Consider the following 20,421-nt stretch of genomic DNA (forward strand, 5'->3'; position numbering starts at 1 on the left):
CTTTTCCAATCTGCATTTTCAGCATTATGGTTTAAACATCAGAACTTTTTATTTGTTATTGTTTTTGTTTTTATTGTGCTTTTCTGTGCCTTTACTGCTCCCTCCCCATTTTTGAAGCCTTTATTTGTAAGATAATTTTACTTTTTGTGGGGGTAGTAGTGAGGTCAAGCCTAGAATCTTGTGCTATTAAGCAAGCACTGTACTATCAAGGCATACCTTCTGATCATGCTTATTACTTATTTTTTGAATTACCTTTGTCTTTATTTTCCCTTAAGGTAAAATTTTATTCGTTTTTTCTGTTGGGTCTCTGAAGTAATATTTGTGAAATGACTTTTTGTTTAATTTATAGTGCTTTATTGACTTTAGCAACTCTATGTTTATGAATTATGACTTGCTCTTTTGTCTATAATTTTATGATTATTTACTTTATTTTGGAACAGCATGTTGTCTGTGTGTGTGAAAGCACTGGAGCATGTGTAAGAGCTCACACGAGAGTTATTGTTCTCCTATGGTTTAGATGTGATTGTACTAGAAGATTAGTTACAATATGGTAGTGTGGAGAAGTGGTAGAATTTAAGTAGACTATTAAGATAAACTTTAACCTTTCCTATTAGGAGGTAATTAGGGGATGCTGGGGATGCTGCCTACCAAGGGGATTGATTCTCTTCTTGTAAGAGTTGTAAAGGGGCCAGTCTGGGCCAGAAAGATGGCCCAGTCAGTACAATGCTTGCTTGCGAGCACGAAGACCTGAGTTGGATTCCCGGACGTGTGAAAAAGCTGGCTTCAATTGTACATACCTATAATTCCAGAAGTGGGGAAGCAGGCGGAAGGACTCTTGGAGCTTGCTGGGCAGCCACCCTAACCACATGGATAAGCCAGTGAGAAACTGGATCTGAAAGAAGATGTTAAGCAAGTGGGAAAGCACCTGCTTCTGGTCTCCGTGTAGACATGCACGCGTGGAATCATTACTATGTTAACATCCCTTTTACGTTGTGACATGGGAGTGAGCTTCCTGCATGGCAGACATAGAACTGCACTCCCAATCCAGACTGGTTTCCTTTAACTGTTCCCCAGCAGTCAGTATTTTGTTATAGCCATGGGAAAAGGATGCATTCATCTTCCAGGTGTCTTTTATTTCTGTCCTGTTTCTTCATCCCTTTTTTTCCCTTACAGTAACTTTGGTTGGATTTGAACCTGAGTCACTTTTGTTGTTCATTGTCAGCTGGTCTAGAGTAGCTCTGCAGATTTGCTCAGCACATCCTTGCCCTTTCTCCCTCCTGTCATCCTGTTTTGGTCAGGTGAATTTTTACTTGTAGGATTTCTCCTTAGTTAGAAGTTCTGTGCAGGAAGGGAAGCCTGGTGGGGCCAGTGTCAAGTTTGTGCGGTATGAGTTCTAGTCCTTCCATGCTCATTGTGGGTTGCTCACAGTGGATGCTGTTCCTTCCCGTTCCAGCTGCTTTTTTCAAGCTGCCTTCTGTGCTTTCCAGCAATGCTTGTCAGTGGTTTGAAGAATTTCCCATATTTTTGATCCTGGAAAGTCTGGGTGAGAGAATGTTTCAGCATAGCCCCACAGGTTGATGGGGACTGATCTCAGGAACAGCTCAGGCAGAGCACTTGGCTAGGGGCTGCTGTGCCCACCTGCTTTGAATGCCCACCTTCATCTCTGTGGTCAGATCTCAGCTCTACTCCTCCTAGGAGGCCCATTTGACAATATCCTGTCTCACTCACCCCCAATCCAGACTGACATGCTCTCTCTGTGTTAGGTGATCTTGTGGCTTCTTGTGCCCTTCTTCTGTACTGCTCGCCTCTCCTATCGTCATGATTGTGTAGGTATTTCATGAATGTTTGCCTTAGCTAGATTTCATTTTGTAAGGTGGGTTGAACGTCTCATGGGTTTTGTTTTTATTTATTTGTTTTGTTTTCTTTATTTTTGAGATAGGGTCTCTCTGTGTATCTCCAACTCTCCTGGAACTCCCTCTATATGTCATGCTAGCTTCAAACTCAGATATCTGCCTGGTTCTGCCTTCTGAGTGCCTGGCTTTGAATTGTGTATTTACTATTCTATCCTTGGTACAGTGACTGTCATGTAATAAGTTCTTAATCCCTATCTGGCAGAAAGAAAGCTTATCATTCAGGTATTGTGTTGGAGCATTTCATTTTTGAAAGAGCAGGGTTCAGACCTAGTATGACTTATCTCTCTGGCTACAAAGGCAGCTCTTCCTTGGGGAGAGATACTGGCCTGGTCATCAAGGTTGAGGTGAGTTCAGAGCTGCAGAGTTATTTGGAGCGGGCAGTCTAGGGCTGGATGATTGGATAAGATAAAGTGCTTCTGTCATTTGTACTTTTACTGAAAAGAATAGTTGTTTGCTTGACTTAGGAGTCAGTGTGTGGTGTGGGCTCAGGAAGTAAACTGTGATAACCCTGGAAGGGGAGAACTTAATATAATAGGATAACAGGGCACAGTTGCTTTTCTCCAGCCTGTTCCAAGGCACCTTGTCAGTATGAGGTGCATGAGGTAAGGTGGGGTCAACAATGCCTGTGTAATATGCACTTACAATTACTTTCAAGGCATAGGTCTTTTTTTAGAATTTATTTTTATTTCATGTGCATTTGTGTTTTGCCTGCATGCATGTCTGTGTGAAGGCATTGGATCACCTAAAACTGGAGTTACAGGCAATTATGAGCTGCCATATGGATGCTGGAAATTGAACCTGGGTCCTGTGGAAGAGTAACTGGTGCTCTTAACCATTCAACCTTCCCAGCATAGGTCTTTTAAGGCTCAACTTAGATCAAGGAAAAGAATGAGTCTAACCTTCGTTTCCCCAATTGAATGTTGGTCTTTATATCATTAACTCCCCTGTAGAAACAAGGTAGATTACAGGTAGATTACTCATGCCCAAGGATACCCAGCTTTAAGAAATCCATTTGTGCCTGGTAGTGGTGGTATACCTTTAATTCCAGAATCTGGGGGGCTGGGGTGGTTGGGTGGGAGTTTGAGGCCCCCCTGGTCTACAGAGTGAGTTTCAAGACAGTCAAAGTGACACAGAGAAACACTATCTCAAAAAGAAGTTAAAAAAGAGAAATTAATATGTGCAAATAAGAAACTAACATTGGACTGCTGTACACCTATAATCCCAGCATTCAGGAGGCAGAGGAAGGACAACAAGTTCAAGGCCATTCTGAGCTATATAGCAAAGTCCTATCTAAAAAAAAAAAAAAAAAAAAAACGACAAAAACAAAAAAGGGTGAGTTAGAGATGTAGCTCAGTGGTAGCACACATATGTCCCTGGATTTGATCTCAGCACTGTCAAAGAGCAAAAGCAAGGACGAGAGTAAGAGAGTTAATATTTCAGTGGAATTTTCAAAATACCCTTCTAGCATATTTTCTATAGATGATTATTTTTCAGGCTTCTTGAAGTCAGAGTTATATACACACTATACGAATACTCTACCATGGAACTGCACCCACAGCCCTACACATAGAATTAATTTATGTGTTATAGTCATACTGTGCCTTAGTTACTCATCTGTTGCTGTGCTAAGACACAAGACTGATGCTACTTATAGAAGAAAGAGTTTATTAGGCCTTATAGTTTTAGAGGGTGAGTCCATGATCATCATGGTAGTGAGCATGGCAGCAGGCAGGCAGATAGGCAGTAGGTAGGCAGGCAGACAGATAGGCAGTAGGTAGGCATGATGGAGGACTCTCATTGGTTAATAAAGAAACTGCCTTGGCTTTTTGATAGGGCAGGATTTAGGTGGGTGGAGTAGACAGGACAGGATGCTGGGAGTGAGGCAGATGCCTCGGGCAATCGCCATGCCTCTCCTCTCTGGGTCAGATGCGGTGAAGCTCCGGCCCAAGATGGACGTAGGCTAGAATCTTCTTGGTAAGCCACCACCTCGTGGTGCTACATAGATTATTAGATATGGGTTAAAGCAAGATATGTGAGAATTAGCTAATAAGAGGCTGAAACTAATGGGCCAGGCAGTGTTTAAATGAATATAGTTTCCATGTAATTATTCCTGGGGCAAAGCTAGCCGTGTGGGAGCTGGGTGGCAGGAAAGCAGCCCGCAGCTCCTCACTACATAGGCAGGCAGGCAGCAGGCAGGTAGGCAGCAGGCAGGCAGATAGATAGGCAGTAGGTAGTCAGGCAGATAGGCAGTAGGTAGGCAGGCAGATAGGCAGTAGGTAGGCATGCAGTTAGGCAGTAGGCAAGCAGGCAGATAGGCAGTAGGTAGGTAGGCAGGCAGATAGGCAGTAGGTAGGTAGGCAGACAGAGAGGCAGTAGATAGTTAGGCAGGCAGATAGGCAGTAGGTAGGTAGGCAGGCAGATAGGCGGTAGGTAGGAAGGCAGGCAGATAGGAAGTAGGCAGGTAGGTGGGAAGGGCAGGGCACTGGAATGGTAGCTGAAAGCCTGTTATTTGCAAGTAGGAGGCAGCGACACACACACACACACACACACACACATACACACACACACACACAGAGAGAGAGAGAGAGAGAGAGAGAGAGAGAGAGAGAGAGAGAGAGAGAGAGCACTAACTGTGAATGGCATTGGCTTTTAAAACCTTAAAGCCCACCCTGTAGTGACACACCTCTTCCAACCAGGCCACACATCCCAATCCTTCCTAAATAGTTCCACTATTGGGAACAAGCATTCAAGTATATATGCTTGTGGCGTCCCTCTCATTCGAACTACCATATATGGGCATTATGATTAAATCTACTTGGTCTGTGTGTATGTGATACAGGATTCTGCTGAGTGCTATCAAGTTATGTAAAGATGGGGCATACTGCCACCTATTGCACCCTTTGTCAATGTTAAAGGTTTTTTTTTAAAGCAGTACTTTCTTATTCCTTTTAAGAAAATATCCAAATCAGTACCATATCCTATGTCTATCTACATTTCAACTGAGAAAGAGTAAAACTGATCAAGTTTCAGCTTTCACTGAATGCATGTGTTCCTTGAGCCATTCTCACTTTTTGCTTATAACGTCCAACCCTGCAAGTGTTTCCAGTCTCCCTGTGAAGACCTGAGGTGTCGTGTATGCTAATTGTGGGGATAATGGTCCAAGACAGGAAATTTCACTAAGAACTGAAGCCAAAAGTCTTGAAAATTTTGTAGTTTCACCCTACATAACAAAAATATTTGTGTCCTGTTTGAAAATGTAAGCATTGTTCTCTTGCCTGCAGCCTATGAAGTCATCAAGGTCCCTGCCTTAGGATTTAGTTAGAAGTCATCCGTCTGACCTGACAGCTTTTCTACTGTGGTGATGATTTTGTCTTCACCCTTTACTAGAGCCTGTTCTGATGAGTTTGTGTCGCTAAGTGTAGAGACATTTTAGTTACCATGATCTCTGTTCCATTTGATTCTTCCAGTTGTTAGTTAGGTATTCCTTCAGTTTTATTTATACTTTGTGAATTTGAATAGATCTGCAATTTCTCATTGTCGCTGGTGCCAGTCGAAAAATTCTCCCTGACTGTTTTTATAAGGATAGCTGTCATGTTTATACTACATTTCAAGAAACCTCTGACTTTTTAATTTGCTTGTCTAAATGCATTCAGGTTTTGAGAGAGAAGTTGTAAAATTGTGAGCTTGACATCTTTAGACTTGAATGTGCATAATTACACAGTATTCCATCTTTTTCTGTGTGGGTTTTATTCTGGGCTGAGCGTGTATAAGAAGCATAACTTACCACCTCTGGCAAGAATAAAAGCATTTTGCTCTTTCCCCCTTCCTCCTTCTTATAAGTTCTTACTACAAGTCTGGCTATGTCCCACGGGAGAGGTGGGAAACCATGTCTTTGCTCTCTGATGTCCGTTTCTCGAAGGGGCATGAGACTCACATGGGTTCTGTTTTCATTGCCGTTGGTCACTGGCAGGCTGGTACAGTTGTTTTGACTTAAACCCGAGGCAGTTGCTATGGAAATGGCTGAGTAGAACTAGGTCATGTTTAAAGCCTTTTCCCTTGAATATAAAGCAGTGCTGTAACTTGAGGTTGTCTTGGTTGAGCAACAAACATGTAGGTGGACAACCACATCCAACAGAGACTTTCTTGTCTTAGGATGAGGTAGTTTTTATGTCTTTATGGCAGCCTGTCCTCATTGCTGCTTCTACTCAGTAAACAGAACACCCAGAAAAGAACAGTGTTAGGGGTAGGTTCATTTGCAGTATAATGCTGGATAACTCCCCATGTCTGTTTGTTCATAAAAGTTGCTTTGTTTTATAAAGTCTCCTAAATGTGACAGAATAGCATTTATTCTCAAGGCAGAGCCAGAAGTTCAAAGACAAGTTTTTAAAGACATGGAATTAATAGCCCTGCCATTTGGGACAGAAGAGATGGCTCAGTTAGGAACATTGGTTTCTCTTCCCAAGGTTCTGGGTTTGATTCCTAGCACCCATATCTTCTGACCTTGTTAGGTTCCAGTAACACATGTGATGCATAGATGTACATGTAGAAAAACACTCATACACATTTAAATAGAAATCAGACATGTTGATGTCTGTGGCCCATGTTACCATCAAAGGCCATGATGCATGGTCTTTGCTGATACTTGAAGCCATGTTGTTGTCCCTGGCCAGTTATGCCACTGATGTTCATGTGTAGCTCCATGGTCTTTCTGCAAACAGCGGTTATATTGATGTCTAAGGTCCATGCTGCTGACAGAAACTCTGTGAAAGTCCTTGATCCATGCTACCACTGACCGTAAAGGTCAAGGAAGTTGGATGACTGTAGACTCATAGTTGAGAAAGAGAGACATAGAAGGCTTCTGTGACATACACCCCACCCACACCAAAAAAAAAGGTAACAGCCTAGACAAAAAGCCATTGAAGAGGAACTTTTAACAACTGTGATAAAGATGCTGAAGTGTAGCTCTCCACAAATGATGGAGATGTATGGGTGGGGAAGGCTTCAATTTTCTTTAAGGGGCTGGCCACTGGAAGTTTGATCATGCTCCAGTGGTTGTGTGGGTAATGCAACCTGTTGCATTGTCTTCCTTCCTCCCTCCCTCCCTCCCTCCCTCCCTCCCTCCCTCCCTCCCTCCCTCCCTCCCTCCCTCCCTCCCTCCCTTCCTTCCTTCTTTCCTTCCTTCCTTCTTCTTCCTCTTCCTCCTTTTCCTTTCCTCCTCCTCTTCCTCTTTCTTCTTCTTCCTCTTCCTCCTTCTTCTTTATCAGAGGGGTGTGAGTGGGGCAGACCTCTGAGGACTAGAAAGTAGGTGTGATTGGGGTACATGATATGATTTAAATACACACGCATACACATACACACACATATATATATTAAAAAAATTTAAAAACTGACATTTGCAAGAAGAAAGTATTCATGACATTGAATGGAGTGTACCATGAGTTTAGTCAGAAAGCATCTTGGCTCATCCAGAGCAAGTTGTCCAGGATGAACAAGACCATGCCTGGTCTCAACATAATTATCGTGGAGTGGCTTTAGTTTCTTGTGTCATTTGGAGACTTTGACTCGGCATCTGACTATCACAGTGGTAACTATGGTCAGTCTCACAGACTGGCATGTCATTAGTGTCCTTATTTGTGCTGAGGCTTTGTCTAGTTTGGAGGTCATCCTTCTGTTTGTCCCCTCCATGGTGCATCTTGCTGCAAAGGAACACGCTGGCTTATGTGTAGATGGTTCTTGAAGCAAGCCCATGATGAAAGACTGTCATAACATACTCTTCTTGGGAATTCTTTCTTGCAGCACATGCTGTTCCTTGACTTTATAGCCCGTGGGCACTTCCCACAGCCTGTGAGTATTCTGAAGGGGTTATCTGATGGGTGGATGAAGCACAGACTGGAAGACTATTGGTGGTAGGTTTTTACTAATTGGAATATGTGTTCTATAGACACTTTAAGATGATTTTGTAACATGCAGTAACATGAATAAATAATCATGAGACTAGTAACTAACACTGAGTGATTCTTATTCCTTATCCAAATGCTTTGTATACATTTTGTTATATAATTCTTATGATAACCATAGGGAACACAGGGGATTTTTATCTCTACTTCTCAAATGAGTAAACCGGGGTCTGGACAGGGTAGAGAGCTTGAGGTTTTATGTCTTGTAGCATGTAGTACTGTTTTCAAGTGCAGGTAGCATGTACCTGCTAAATAGTCAGGCGCGTTTATCACTGTGCCAGGGTGACGTATGCATTAACATGTTAGATAACTAATGCTCTTCCCGATTGTGGTGGACAGTTTGCTTTTGAGGCGAACATGTGGCAATGTTTTGATTCATTTCTGCATGTGCCACAGTGGTGTAGTGGGTAGAGGACAGAACTGCTGCTACTCGTTTTGCCTTCCACAGGAGGCCCCAACCAAGACGGGATTGTATGGCCTAGAGAGTGTCCAGATGCCGAGGCTGATAAAGCACAGAAAAGCGTGCATCTCTTCTGGTCCTTCACCTTGTTATGTGTATATAGATTTTCCTGGAGTTTTTTTTTTAAAATTACTTCTAACTATACTAATGTACATTTTAACACAAATATTTTATGGAAACAAAGTCAGATCTGTACTCTATAGGTTATCTTTATAACAATGCATGGTACATTTCCATGTTTAGGTAAGTTTTAATAACTAAGTTTAGGACAGCTGGGTAATTTGTAATTTTTATTTAGAAGCAGTGTTCTGTGAGTCTGCATGTATCCCTGCATTTCTTACTTGTGTTCTGTGTAGTCTGCATATATCTTTGCATTCAGATCTTGCTATTTTGGACTAAACAGGACTCTGTGGTCTTTGATCAAAGACTTGGGGCCACAGTATCTCCTCCTTATGCCCTGCATTTAGGTTCTTTTGTTTCTCTGTGGACATCAGTCAAGCTGTTCATTGTGTAGCTCCAGGACCTTAAAACTTGTTCATTTTGGGTGGTGTGCTAGAGTATTGTGAAACTGAAGAAAAGAAAAAGTCAAAAGCCGAGAAAGAGAGCGTGAAGGGAAGTCAGGAACCTTGTTACAGTTCAGCATGTTTTGGGTGAGCATGTTACTGATGAGTATGTTTCGGATGAGCATGTTACTGATGACCATGTTACTGATGAGCATGTTTCCGATGAGCATGTTACTGATGTGTACGCATCTGGATGCAAGTTTGAATTTCAGAGATGTACTAGAAATGGAAAGAAAATGGGGTGACTAGCTTTATACTTTGTACCTCATTTTGCAATTAAATAATTATGTATAAAAAACCTGTCAATATACTAACTATCTTAAACTGTACTCTGATAGTTCCTGGTGACAATAGTGTCCCAACATCATACCAGCCTGAGGAGTTTTCTTCCCCATTAGGGACCTCCACCTGGTAAAGCCAGATTTTTGATTACACTACAGAAAAAATTTCAGGATGAGCTAGAGTAAAGTGGAGTTAGTGAGCTCATTGAGTAGTTAGACAGCAAGTCATCTGGGGAATGGACAGGAGACTACCCCAGGACATGGTGCAGGCTTTTGGGCAGTCATGCTTGGCTGCCACACGGGTGTGTATGATCCCATGGCTTTCTAAGTTGCATTCTACAACAGATGTCATTTATAACAAAGTTTAAGCAAGACTCAAGGCTTAAGTAAAAATGTACGAGTTGGTTTACTTATTTTTCTTAAGGACTTTTTAAAATGTAGGGTGTTTTTTTGTATTAGGCTTTCAGCTTACATGTAGGCACGAGAAAGGAGTGCTAACATGGTACAGCTCAAGATTACTATGGTTCTGCTCATTTGTAGTTTTAGCATCTTTGCCATATCTTTCAAACCTGCATTGCCCCTAGAGGCAGTTTTGGCAATATCAGTTGTGGTTTCTCTGTTTGTTTTTGACTCAGCAGAAAGGCCAAATAGATTCCAAGCAAGGAGAACATCTTTGTTTTCTCACATCCTTTTACTTTTTGCCATTGCTCTATCCTGTATCACAGGGACCTAGAGACTCCCTCTGGGAATTGGGCTTGGTGCCTGTCACTTGGTGGGTTCTCTGTAAGTATCTGTAGCCAGTTGAATTCAAGGAAAAGCTGGGGATAATGAAAGGATTGACAGGCCACTGCCGTAGTAGCCCTTGGGTCTTCTGTGGAGAACCCAACTCCATGGATATTCTCCTTGGAAGAACGGTTGGGGAGCTTGGGAAGCTTCTTCTCTGTGGAACCTGCAGCCCTTTCCACAAAGTACAGTGAACAAAGGTGGGTGCTACCCAAAGTCTCTTTGAAGAATATTCAAATTACTATTTATTATAGCTCCAAACGGGAAATGCCCAAATGCCCATTGGCAGGCAGGATGGATATAAACAGACACTGTATTCCTTTTCATTGCTAAAGGTGAAAGAATTATTTCAAAATATAAAATGGCATGAGAAAAAAATTAAAGGCATCCCAATATCTACCATCCAGATTTGATATAGTTTCTTTTTTCTTTTTTCTTTTTTCTTTTTTCTTTTTTAGAGCTAGGATCTTCCACTAGCAGTGTTTTGTGCTGCGAGTGAAGTTGGGCAGGCCAAGTTAAGTGATTACCTTCTTGAAATCCAAGAGTGGGTGACCTGAGCTTTCTGTGCACATCTTTCCTTGAGACCAAGCCTGTCACGGGCACCACACAGAACACACCAAGATTAGCTGCTGATGAAGTGAAGGAAGCCATGCTTTCTGCTTCCGAGTGCTGCCACAGCCAGTGCCTTGCAGCTGTGGTGAAGGACAAGGAAGCCTTTCTGTTGAAGTGCTTCAAGCAAATGCCCTTTTCATCAGATTGTTGTGCAGATACCTTAAGTATTTGATTGTGCTAATGTGAAAAAAATAAATGAGAGTAGCCTTGATGTTCACAGTGACAGTGTTCCCTGTTAGCAGGGACATAATCCCTGTCACTTCCACCCCACCAAGCTCGCAAGAATGCAGTCTGTTGAGAATACAATTGTCATGGGGCTAAATGAGTCTGCTCTAATTTTTGTTAGGAGAATCATTCCCAGCTTTCTGTCTTCACTGTTAGCAGTAATGATTGAATCATGTGGCTCTCCTCTGACTGCTTGTCACAGGCCATGCTCAGTGAGCCTGGTTCCCTTTCCCCACTGCTTGCTCAGTCATCACCCTAAGTTGCTAAGGGCAAGCCTTACACCCAGTTTCTATAATTCTCTACTCTAATAGAGCTGCGACTCTATTTGCAAATGAGCAAGCAGGCCTGGAGGGATTAAATACTGTAACTAGCAGAGCCATAATTCAAAGCTAATTTTGATTGGCATCACAGCTTTAGGTTCTAACCAGTCACTCAGTGGGGACCCCTTCTTACTCTCATTACTCTGGTGAACACGATTAACAGAACCCTTAAAAGTTGTTACGTTTCTAGTAACGATTTTCTTAGTGCTTTGCAATCTTACTGGATTTAGCCTCCTCTGGTGTCTGAATTAGTTGGGGCTGGATCTTGATCCCATTTCACAGATGAAAGCTGTCAGGAAACACCATGAACTTATCCAGCTAATGTTGGGCTGCAGGTTGAACCATGGTCTTTTAAACATAGTTCACTTTTTTTCGCTATGTGATCCCTGCCCTCTTTGGATAACTTTCAATCTCATGTTTAATGTGAAGATTAACTGTTTCCCCTTTTCTTTGACTATATATCTGATTCTTTATTTACTTTTTGGAAATTTCACATCATGCACCCCAATCCTGCTCACCTCCCAGTCCCTCTATATCTACCACACACCCCTGCAGCATGCTCCCCCAAAGTTACTTCAAAACAAAACAAACAAAAACCTACCTTGCTCCTCTATCTTTCAAACACGCCTTCATTCATTCTAGTGGCATTGGGAGCTTCAGTGTGTTACTCAGTAAACCCTTTTGCCCCACCTGCAAAATGTTCATTGCAATAAGTCATTGGTTTGGTTCAACACCTCTGGCCAACCAATGGGCCCTCACTGAAACCCTCTTGGATATCCTGCCCCAAGTTGTGAAGATCCCAAGGCTATTGTTCTACAGGACAATCCCTTTGTGTACTCCAGCAGGTCATAGATGGTAGGGTTGTTAGGGTGGGCCAATCCAAGGCCTAGGATGTGGGTCTGGGTGGTGTCTGAGCTGGTCAGTCTGCTCTCCTAGGCTCATGCCATCGGGGCCAGCTCTCCTATGGCTGTGGTGAGGGGTAGGGCCATTTCTCATGAGTGCTGGGGATCAGCTCTCCCTTGGGAGGAGGGTCCAGTTCTTCTGCTTCAGTTTCTAGCAAGAGGCAGGGCCCGCTGTCTTGGGTGCAGTGAGGGACAGGGCTGGTTCAGCAAGGCCCTTGGCTTTCAACACATATGTGGTGACATGAGCCATGGTTATCGGCCCATGTTGGGCTACAGACCTAGATATGGTCCATGGCAGTAGCCCTGGCCTGGATGACCCCCATGGCTATAGGTGGCAGCAGGGGCCACTCATATTGGTAAGGCCCTGGCAGCAATATGGTCCTCAGGTACCAACATAGCCTCAGATTGTGGCCTAGGCCCCAGGTATCTGTGTGGCCTTTGGTGGTGCCATGGGTCACAAGCATCAACATAGAACCTGACTGTGGTAGGACCTGGGATCCAGACATAGTCCTTGGTAGCAGCCCAGGGTTGGATGTCACCATGGTCCCAGGTGGCAGTGCAGGCCACTCAGATTGGCATGGCCCCTGTGGCAGCAAGGCCCTCACACACCAACAGACCCCCGGCATTGGCATTGCTTTCGATAGTATTAGGAATCACTGACGTCAGCACAGACCCTGTCAGCAGTTGGGCCATGGATGCAGACATGGCCCTCGGCAGCAATCCTGGCCCAGACAATACCATGACTCCAGCTTCCAACACCAAAATGGCCACAGGATGCTGCCTAGACCCTGGGCATCTGCGTGGCCTTTAGTGGTACCAAAGGCTATAGCCATTAGAGACACACCTATGGTGATACCAAGGACCCAGAAATGGTTCATGGAACAGCCCTGGCCTGGATGACACCCATGGCCCCAGGTGGCAGTAGGGGCCACTCAGATTGGTGTGGCCCTGGTGGCAACATGGCCCTCATGCGCCAGCATAGCCACAGGTTGCAGCCTAGACTCTGGGCATCCTTGTGGCCTTTGGTGGCACCACAGACTGTGGACATCAACATAGACACTGGCTGTGGTAGGACCATGGACCCAGACGTGGTCCTCATCAGCTGCTCTGGCTTGGATGTCATCTTGGTCCCAGGTGGAAGCACAGGCCACTCTGGTATGGCTCCAGTGGTAGTGTGGCTCTCAGACACCACTGTGGTCCCACGTGGCAGCCCAGACCCTCCCTGTCATTTAAGATGGAGATGTACCTTTCTCCCACTTGTCACAGATTTTAGAGGATCAATGGGCAGGGGAACCTTACAAAATCCTGGAGCTATGCAACACTTACATACACATGTATCTGCTGAGTCACTTGCGCCTTATGGTATGGATTAATAGTTTTTTTGTTTAAATATGTATTTACATGTAACTCTGTTGTCCTGATATTCTGTAAAGGCATATGTGTTTGAATGCAAATAGACCTCACGACCTTAAGTGAGATTTTTACTTATCTTTTTGGCTGTGTATATGAGTTCAGTGTTTTCTGGAGTCATGGTAGCTGACAGGGCCTGTTCTCGGTTGCTTTGAGGTTGCAGCTGCTCCATGGTGGTTACCTGTCAAAGGCGCTAACTGGAGGCACCCAGAGGGCCCAGACTCCACTATTCTGCTCAGGTGAGTCTGGTCATGCCTAGTTTATGTGGTTCATTCAAAAAAACAATCTGTGCTCTTGCAGAACTCAGTAGCTGTCTTCATATGTAAAGTGAATGGCAAGAGTGGCCAGCCACTCTTGGGGAAGGAAGTGGATGGCAGGAAATAATGTCTACAAAGGCCTAGCCACTGTCTTGTCAGAGTTCTCTTCACAGATTTCTTCCCTTTGGACAGGCCATCACAAATCTCATGACACGTTTACTAATGGCACGAATGAGTCTTTATGTGGGGAAAGACTGTCTTATGGATAAGTAGTTGTGTCCTACCGGGTGGCCTTGGGTATAGGATTCATGCACTCTTTAGTCCTTCAATGACATACTTAGTAGCCACAGTCTGACTAAAAAAACCAGAGTGGCAAGTCGGCCAGCAGGTCTCCAGGGTGACAAGGAGGTAATTATCTTAAGCAAAAATAGAGATGCATGCTAACCCTGGAGATGAAGATGGGATTCGATTATGACTCAGCTTCCCAACAGTCTGGGACCCGTGTTCTCCTAACCCGGTTCTTCAAATGGTGTTTTAGGCCTTTGTTTTTAACCATGTTCTGAGTTATTGCTCTTACAGTCAGGGAGCGGGGAGTACATGAAGTTCAACTTCAGAGATACAACCCCTTGACAGATACCGAACTTTTCACAGTCTGAGCTGGCTTCCTTTGGAAATAGACACTGAGGTAGAATGTTGTAGGATCCCTGGAGACCTGGGGAGAACTGGGCTTCTTAGTTTTCAATCCATGTCTTCTGTCCCAAATCCAGAGTTGATTGTCAAGCTGACAGAAGAAGGAAAACCCGGAGGAGAGTGCATTTCCAGACTGTGGTGCTAAGACTTGTTCTGCCGTTGGGCTGCACCCCCACACTGAACTGTACTTTAAAAATTTTGTACTAGATGCTGAGTTACTCAGGAACATTTTTGAGAAAGCTAATGAATATCCTGGTAGGAATTCAGATATGCATGAGGTGTGGAGTGGGCCAGACCTAATTCACTTAAAAAAGTGACCAGTGATTTCAGTGCCGTTGACTTCCTCCATCTCTCAGGAAAGGCTGACTTTGCACTGGCCAGAACAGTGGTTCTCAACCTTACTAATGCTGTGACCCTTTATACAGTGTTCATGTTGTTGTGACCCCAATCATAAAATCATTTTCATTGCTACTTCATAATTTTAATTTTGTTAGTTATGAATTGAAATGTAAGTAAATATTTGATATATCAGATGTCTGATATGCAACCCCAGAAAAGGGGTTGTTTGACTCCCAAAAGGGTTGTGACCCACAGGTTGAGAACCACTGTGCTAGCGTGAGACAGATTATGCTGGCTGATTCTTAGCAGGGTATCAGAAAGACACAAAATTTAAAGTCAGGTGTCTGGAGACAGGCTAAGATAAGAGTTTGACATGTAGAAACGAATGTCAGTCAGTGACCCACATTTGAGTAAGGGAGTGGATGCCAAAACTGCAGTGCAGGTCCAACAGAGCTCTGGCCCAGTTCACATGGAGCTCTGAGGTGTGTACAGCCTATGAGCCGAGTCTTTGTGGGCCTTATGTTGCTGCTGTGATAATCACTGGGGATTCGAAGGTGCCCCTTAGCTGTTCGGCATCTGCTGATGGCACTCTCAGCAATGAACCAGTGGGCAGAGCTTCCCTGTGTCTACCATCTCCATGGAATCTGTGGCATCCAAGGCTGCAAAGTAAAGAAACGCTTGAGTGCAGGCCCAAGACTAGCTGTGACCCACTTGGGAGTCTAAGACTTAAAGTCCCTGTGGACAGTACAGATGTGTCATGGCTAGTCTTTGAAGCCATGACCAGACGGAGGGAGGGTGACTATGAACACTTTCTGAATATAGTTCCTGTTTTCTGTTCAGGTCAATGTCTTTTTTTGACTGTGGTTGCTCCTCCCTAGGGCAAATCATCCGGTTCTCCATGTCTCCTGGAATGACGCTGTTGCCTACTGCACGTGGGCAGGGAAGAGGTTGCCCACGGAGGCAGAGTGGGAGTACAGCTGTAGAGGAGGCCTGCAGAACAGGTACTCACGTGGGAAGGCCTTGCATTATCCAACCTTCGTGGAGTCCACCCCTTCTCCCCCACCTCACCCCGTCCTCTTCCTTTCAGCTCCTGCTGTGGTCAGAAAGTTGATTAATGACAGCTCTTGTTCTTGCTAGCTTTTCTTCTTCCTTGTGAGGTCCTTTGGTGACACTAGGGGGTGAGTCTCCAACTCTTTCCATTTCCTAAAGCCAGGTATGGGGCCAAACGGGCTCTCTGCAGTCCCAGAGTAGTTGTAGCCAGGCATCCCCTCTTGTATATCCCTCTCAGAGCCACTTGGCAGGCTGCCCTGTTTTTATTATTTTCTTATTTTAACTGTCTTCTGAAGCCGTGGTATTTCTCTGCTCCTACAGCCATAAGATAGAAAACTCATGTTTGGGTCACATCTTCTAGGAAAAGCTCCTTAAAATAGACAAGGCTTTTAAAAAAAAGTGTGGTGTGCTGTGCCTGCTCATGCTACCATATAAGTCCAGGACGATGCCTCATTTCTCAGATTTCTAGACGGCTTCTTTCAGCCACGTCATTTACTTTGGGCCTTCTCACCAGTGAGGGGAGCCCACAGTTGTTATGCCCTTGACATGAACTGTTATGACATTTTTTAAGGTTCCAATTAAAAGCTATATTTATGAGTGTTCATTTGGAACAAATGTGCATTGTTTTTGCTCTCTTCTGTTGCATCCTTTCTCTTGACTGCAGTCCAGAAGTCTGTGCACCGTGCTGATGCCTGTGTCTCTCCCGATAGGCTTTTCCCCTGGGGCAACAAACTGCAGCCCAAAGGCCAGCATTATGCCAACCTTTGGCAGGGCGAGTTTCCTGTGGCCAACACTGGGGAGGATGGCTTCCAAGGAACTGCACCTGTGAGTAGCCAGTGTGGGATTGTTGTTGCTTTGATAACTCTCCAGGGGCCCACCACCCACCTCCCAAATCAATGTGCAGGAATGCTGAACCTTAGCTTGGCTTATTTTTAGCCAGCTTTCCTAACTTAAATTACTTTATTTTTCTGTAACTATATTTGCCTCTGGGCTTTTTACCTTTCTTAATTCTATATGTCTTTCTTCTCTTCTTCCTCCATGGTTGGTTGTGTGGCTGGGTGACTGGCCCCTGGCATTCTGCTCTCCTGTTCTTGCTCCTTGCTCTCTCTTGAACCTAGATTCTCTTTCTGTTTATTCTCTCTGCCTGGCAGCTCCATCTGTTTCTCTCTCCTGCCTAGCTATTGGCTGTTCAGCTCTTTATTAGACCAGTCAGGTGTTTTAGACAAAGTAACAGAGCTTCACAGAGTTAAACAAATGCAACATAAAAGAATGAAGCACATCTTTGCATCATTAAACAAATATTCTACAACATAAGTGAGCATACCACATCTTAAACTAATATTCCACAACAAGCCAGGCTTCTAGAGAAGGGCACTGACCCTGGGAGTTGAGGCACTCTTGAAATGGGATGAAAGGGCCTGGCGCTGCATCACATGCCTCTAATACCAGCAGTTGGGAGGCTGAGGCAGGAAGATCAGAAGTTCAGCGCAGCTACATAGTGAGGTCTAGGCTAGCTCAAGTTACTTAAGACCCTATCTTAAGCACACAAAACCAGGGCCAGGGAAACTCCTCAGTCCATAGAGGAACTTGCTGGCAAGTGTGGTGACCCAAGTTGCCACCTCGAACCTGTGTAGTGTGAGGAAAGAGCAAATTCTCATAAGTCGTCTCTTGGTTTCCACACTTGCCCTGTGGCACAAGCATGTCCAAATACATTGTGTGTGTGTGCATGCACACACACATGCACACACACGTACACACAGACTGTTAAAAACCAAAGCAAAAAACAAACCAGTCCTCCCCCATCCCCCACCAAATGGAGTGAAAGGCATCACTCATTCTCTGGCTGACACTGTTCTCCCGACACTATCGACCCTCAAGTGTGTTGAATGCTAGAAATCATCAGATGTTTCTGACTATGTGATGCTGACCATGGGAGGTTTAGAAAGAGACATGCAGGTAGAGGAAACTAGCCTGGAAGTCTTCCCCGCAGGTTAGCATTATGGTCCCTGCCTTTCCACTCATTGTAGGGGTTAATGTGACTGTGGCAGCGGCTTTGCAGTGTGCCAGGCACAGTGCATCTAGCTCCTGCACCACTTCTTCCGGCCAAGAGGCCACCACGAAGTCCTCATTCTGTACCCTGCTCCATACCAAGTCTTGGCTAAGCCTGAAGGAAGGTAGAAACCATCACCTCCCTAAGACCGCTAATTTCTTACCAAAGAAAACTCTACGTCTGGGAGAGGAACAGCGATCCTGAAGAAAGTTGAGGAGGAACCAGCTACCAGATGGCTTGGTTTGCCTTTTCTGCCTCTATTGAATAATGCATCATCTCCCATCAGTTTGTGTTGGCTTAACATATATGTAACTCACATACATGGAACTGGATACAAACACCAAGCATCCTGTGCTTGGACAGGCTAAGTGTCCTCAAACAACTTGTTTTTTAACTAAATTCTGCTCCAAACACTGTGGTGTCTAACAATAGCTCAAATTGATTTTCAGTTTCTCTTAGATCAGGTGCTCCTTTACTCTTTCTTTTCCAAGAATTTTTTTGGTCTTTAACTCTCATTTAGTTAGTTTTCAAGCTGAAGTTTTCCAACTATTTGGTCATACTCCAAATAACATATCTGTGTCAAATATATAAATAGACTTTGCAGGAAGATTTTCTTGAGAAAAAAAAACAAATTAAAAAAAGAAAAAAACTGTTTGAAAGATTGCTGGAAGAAAATGATTGTTTTCTTCTAACAAACCCTGTTATGGGCTAATTTCTCCATCACAAAACTTCTTTCTTCATTATGGTAAGAGAAAGTAGAAATGTCTTTGTCTGGTCTGAAGAATGGTCCCCCTTAAAACTTCTACTGAAATTTAGTCCTCAGTTTAACAGAGCTAACAGAAGGGCCTTAAGGAGGTGACTAAGGGATGATTTGGTATCATGAGTACTTTTGCAGACAGGCTCAAAGTTGAATAGGCTGTGCTATGGCTCTGGCCATAGAAGGATACAGTGCTCCTTAGTCCCTTCAAAGGGATACACAAATTTTTATCCTACTGAGACCTCCATCTAGACTTCCCAATTTCCAGATCTGTGAGACACATCTCTGTTTATCAGTACTTCAGGCTGTGGCATTTTGTTATAGCAGCATAAATTAACTGAGACAGTTTTTAAACAGAGCTGCACTACTGGACTGTCAGGAAGAGCTCCGTGAGAAAGGAACTCTTCTACATCAATGAAAAGAAACAGGCCGTGGGCACTCCCGAATACCATTTAGTGAAGAAAGTTTTCTAGGTTGGGAGTGTAGCTCAGAGGTAGAACACATGTTTAGCTACAGGCAAGATATTGGATTTTATTCTTGGAGGGAAAGGAGAGGGGGATGGGGAGTGGAGAGGTTTTCTAACTTTTAAACACTGATTACTGCTGGGAATATTTTTTAAAAAGTAAGAGCTTGGTATGAATATACAAGGTGCCTGTATATGGCGGTGCCTGATATGAGTGCATCAAACTCCAGGAAAGGTGCTGGTTGTCTGGGCTGGTGAGGTGGCTCAGTGGGTAAAGATGCTTGCCACCTAGCTTGATGATCTGAGTTTGATCCCTGCGACCCAGATGTTGGGAGGAAGAAGACTTCCGTTAGTTGTCCTCTGATTTCCATGTGCACACTGTGGTACATGGGCGCATACATACACACACACACACACACACACACACGAAATGTAATAAAAAAGATGTTGATTATTAGCAAGAACAGTCCAGTAGCTTCACTTGTAAATGCAGGTAACCCTGAAAATGGATAGCACTCCTTGTCTCAGACTCATTTCCAACTTTTTTTGGATGTAAACACAGGAAAGAACCTGGCAGGAAGGGAGACCTCGCAGGAGGGGTCTCTCAAAGCATGTGGTGCCATCTAGAGCAGCTGCAATAAATCCTGAATCCAGGGCATGGCTCAAATGGAGCTGTAGAGCCAGACCTCGGTTGTTATAGTAACAGCATTCAAGTGAGAGCTGTGAAGGCCAAAGTACAGAAATGTCCACGTGCTCAGTGGGACAGGATTATTTTGTCCTGAGAGATGAACAGGTTCCTTCCCAGAGGCACAGGAAGCAGACAGCTTTGCCTCTGTTGTTTGGAGAAGTCTATGGTAACTGTAATGAACCAAATCAATAATGTAAGCACTAGTCAATTTTAGTAAAAGGCCACAGTAAAGCTGCTTTGGACAGTTATGGGTATTTCCTGTACTTTCTATCACGGTATTATATGCACATTTAATTAGGTGAGCTGAAGAAAAAATAATTGAGCCATTTCTGGGTGCCGTTGTAACACAAAGCTCAGAGGGCCTGATACACACACAATACACACACACACACACACACACGGGGGGGGGGGAGGCGATAAGGATGCTCTGCAGATGTTTACTTTGCTTTTATTGTGGTATCATGATTGACCTAGGACCACCCTAGCACTAAGCTACACAAACTCCTGCTTTGCTTTCCCCTTGTTTAACATTAGTGTGTTTCACGGAGAGGTCACCAGGTGTCTGCAGAACTTCCCTGAAGACATTGCTCCCGGAGTTACCAAGATAAAATGGTTCCAGTTACCAGGAGTTCTGAAGGAACCCATTCTAGAAACAAAACTTGGTCAAGGATGAGGCAAGCCTCTGTCTTTAAGTTGAGTTG

At 44.1% G+C, this 20,421-nt stretch overlaps 1 protein-coding gene across 2 annotated transcripts in view; it reads left to right on the forward strand.

Annotated features, from left to right (window-relative positions):
- The window catches only part of Sumf1 (sulfatase modifying factor 1), an 82,839-nt gene that overhangs the window by 18,569 nt on the left and 43,849 nt on the right, over positions 1–20,421 (forward strand). For both annotated transcript variants that reach the window (XM_038319600.2, XM_038319601.2), the window contains exons 4-6: positions 13,583–13,665; positions 15,591–15,713; positions 16,473–16,587. In XM_038319600.2, the coding sequence (XP_038175528.1) occupies positions 13,583–13,665; positions 15,591–15,713; positions 16,473–16,587 (321 nt within the window). The remainder of the gene's footprint in view (positions 1–13,582; positions 13,666–15,590; positions 15,714–16,472; positions 16,588–20,421) is intronic.

This window comes from Arvicola amphibius, chromosome 2, assembly GCF_903992535.2.
Source record: "Arvicola amphibius chromosome 2, mArvAmp1.2, whole genome shotgun sequence".
Taxonomy (NCBI): Eukaryota; Metazoa; Chordata; class Mammalia; order Rodentia; family Cricetidae; genus Arvicola; species Arvicola amphibius.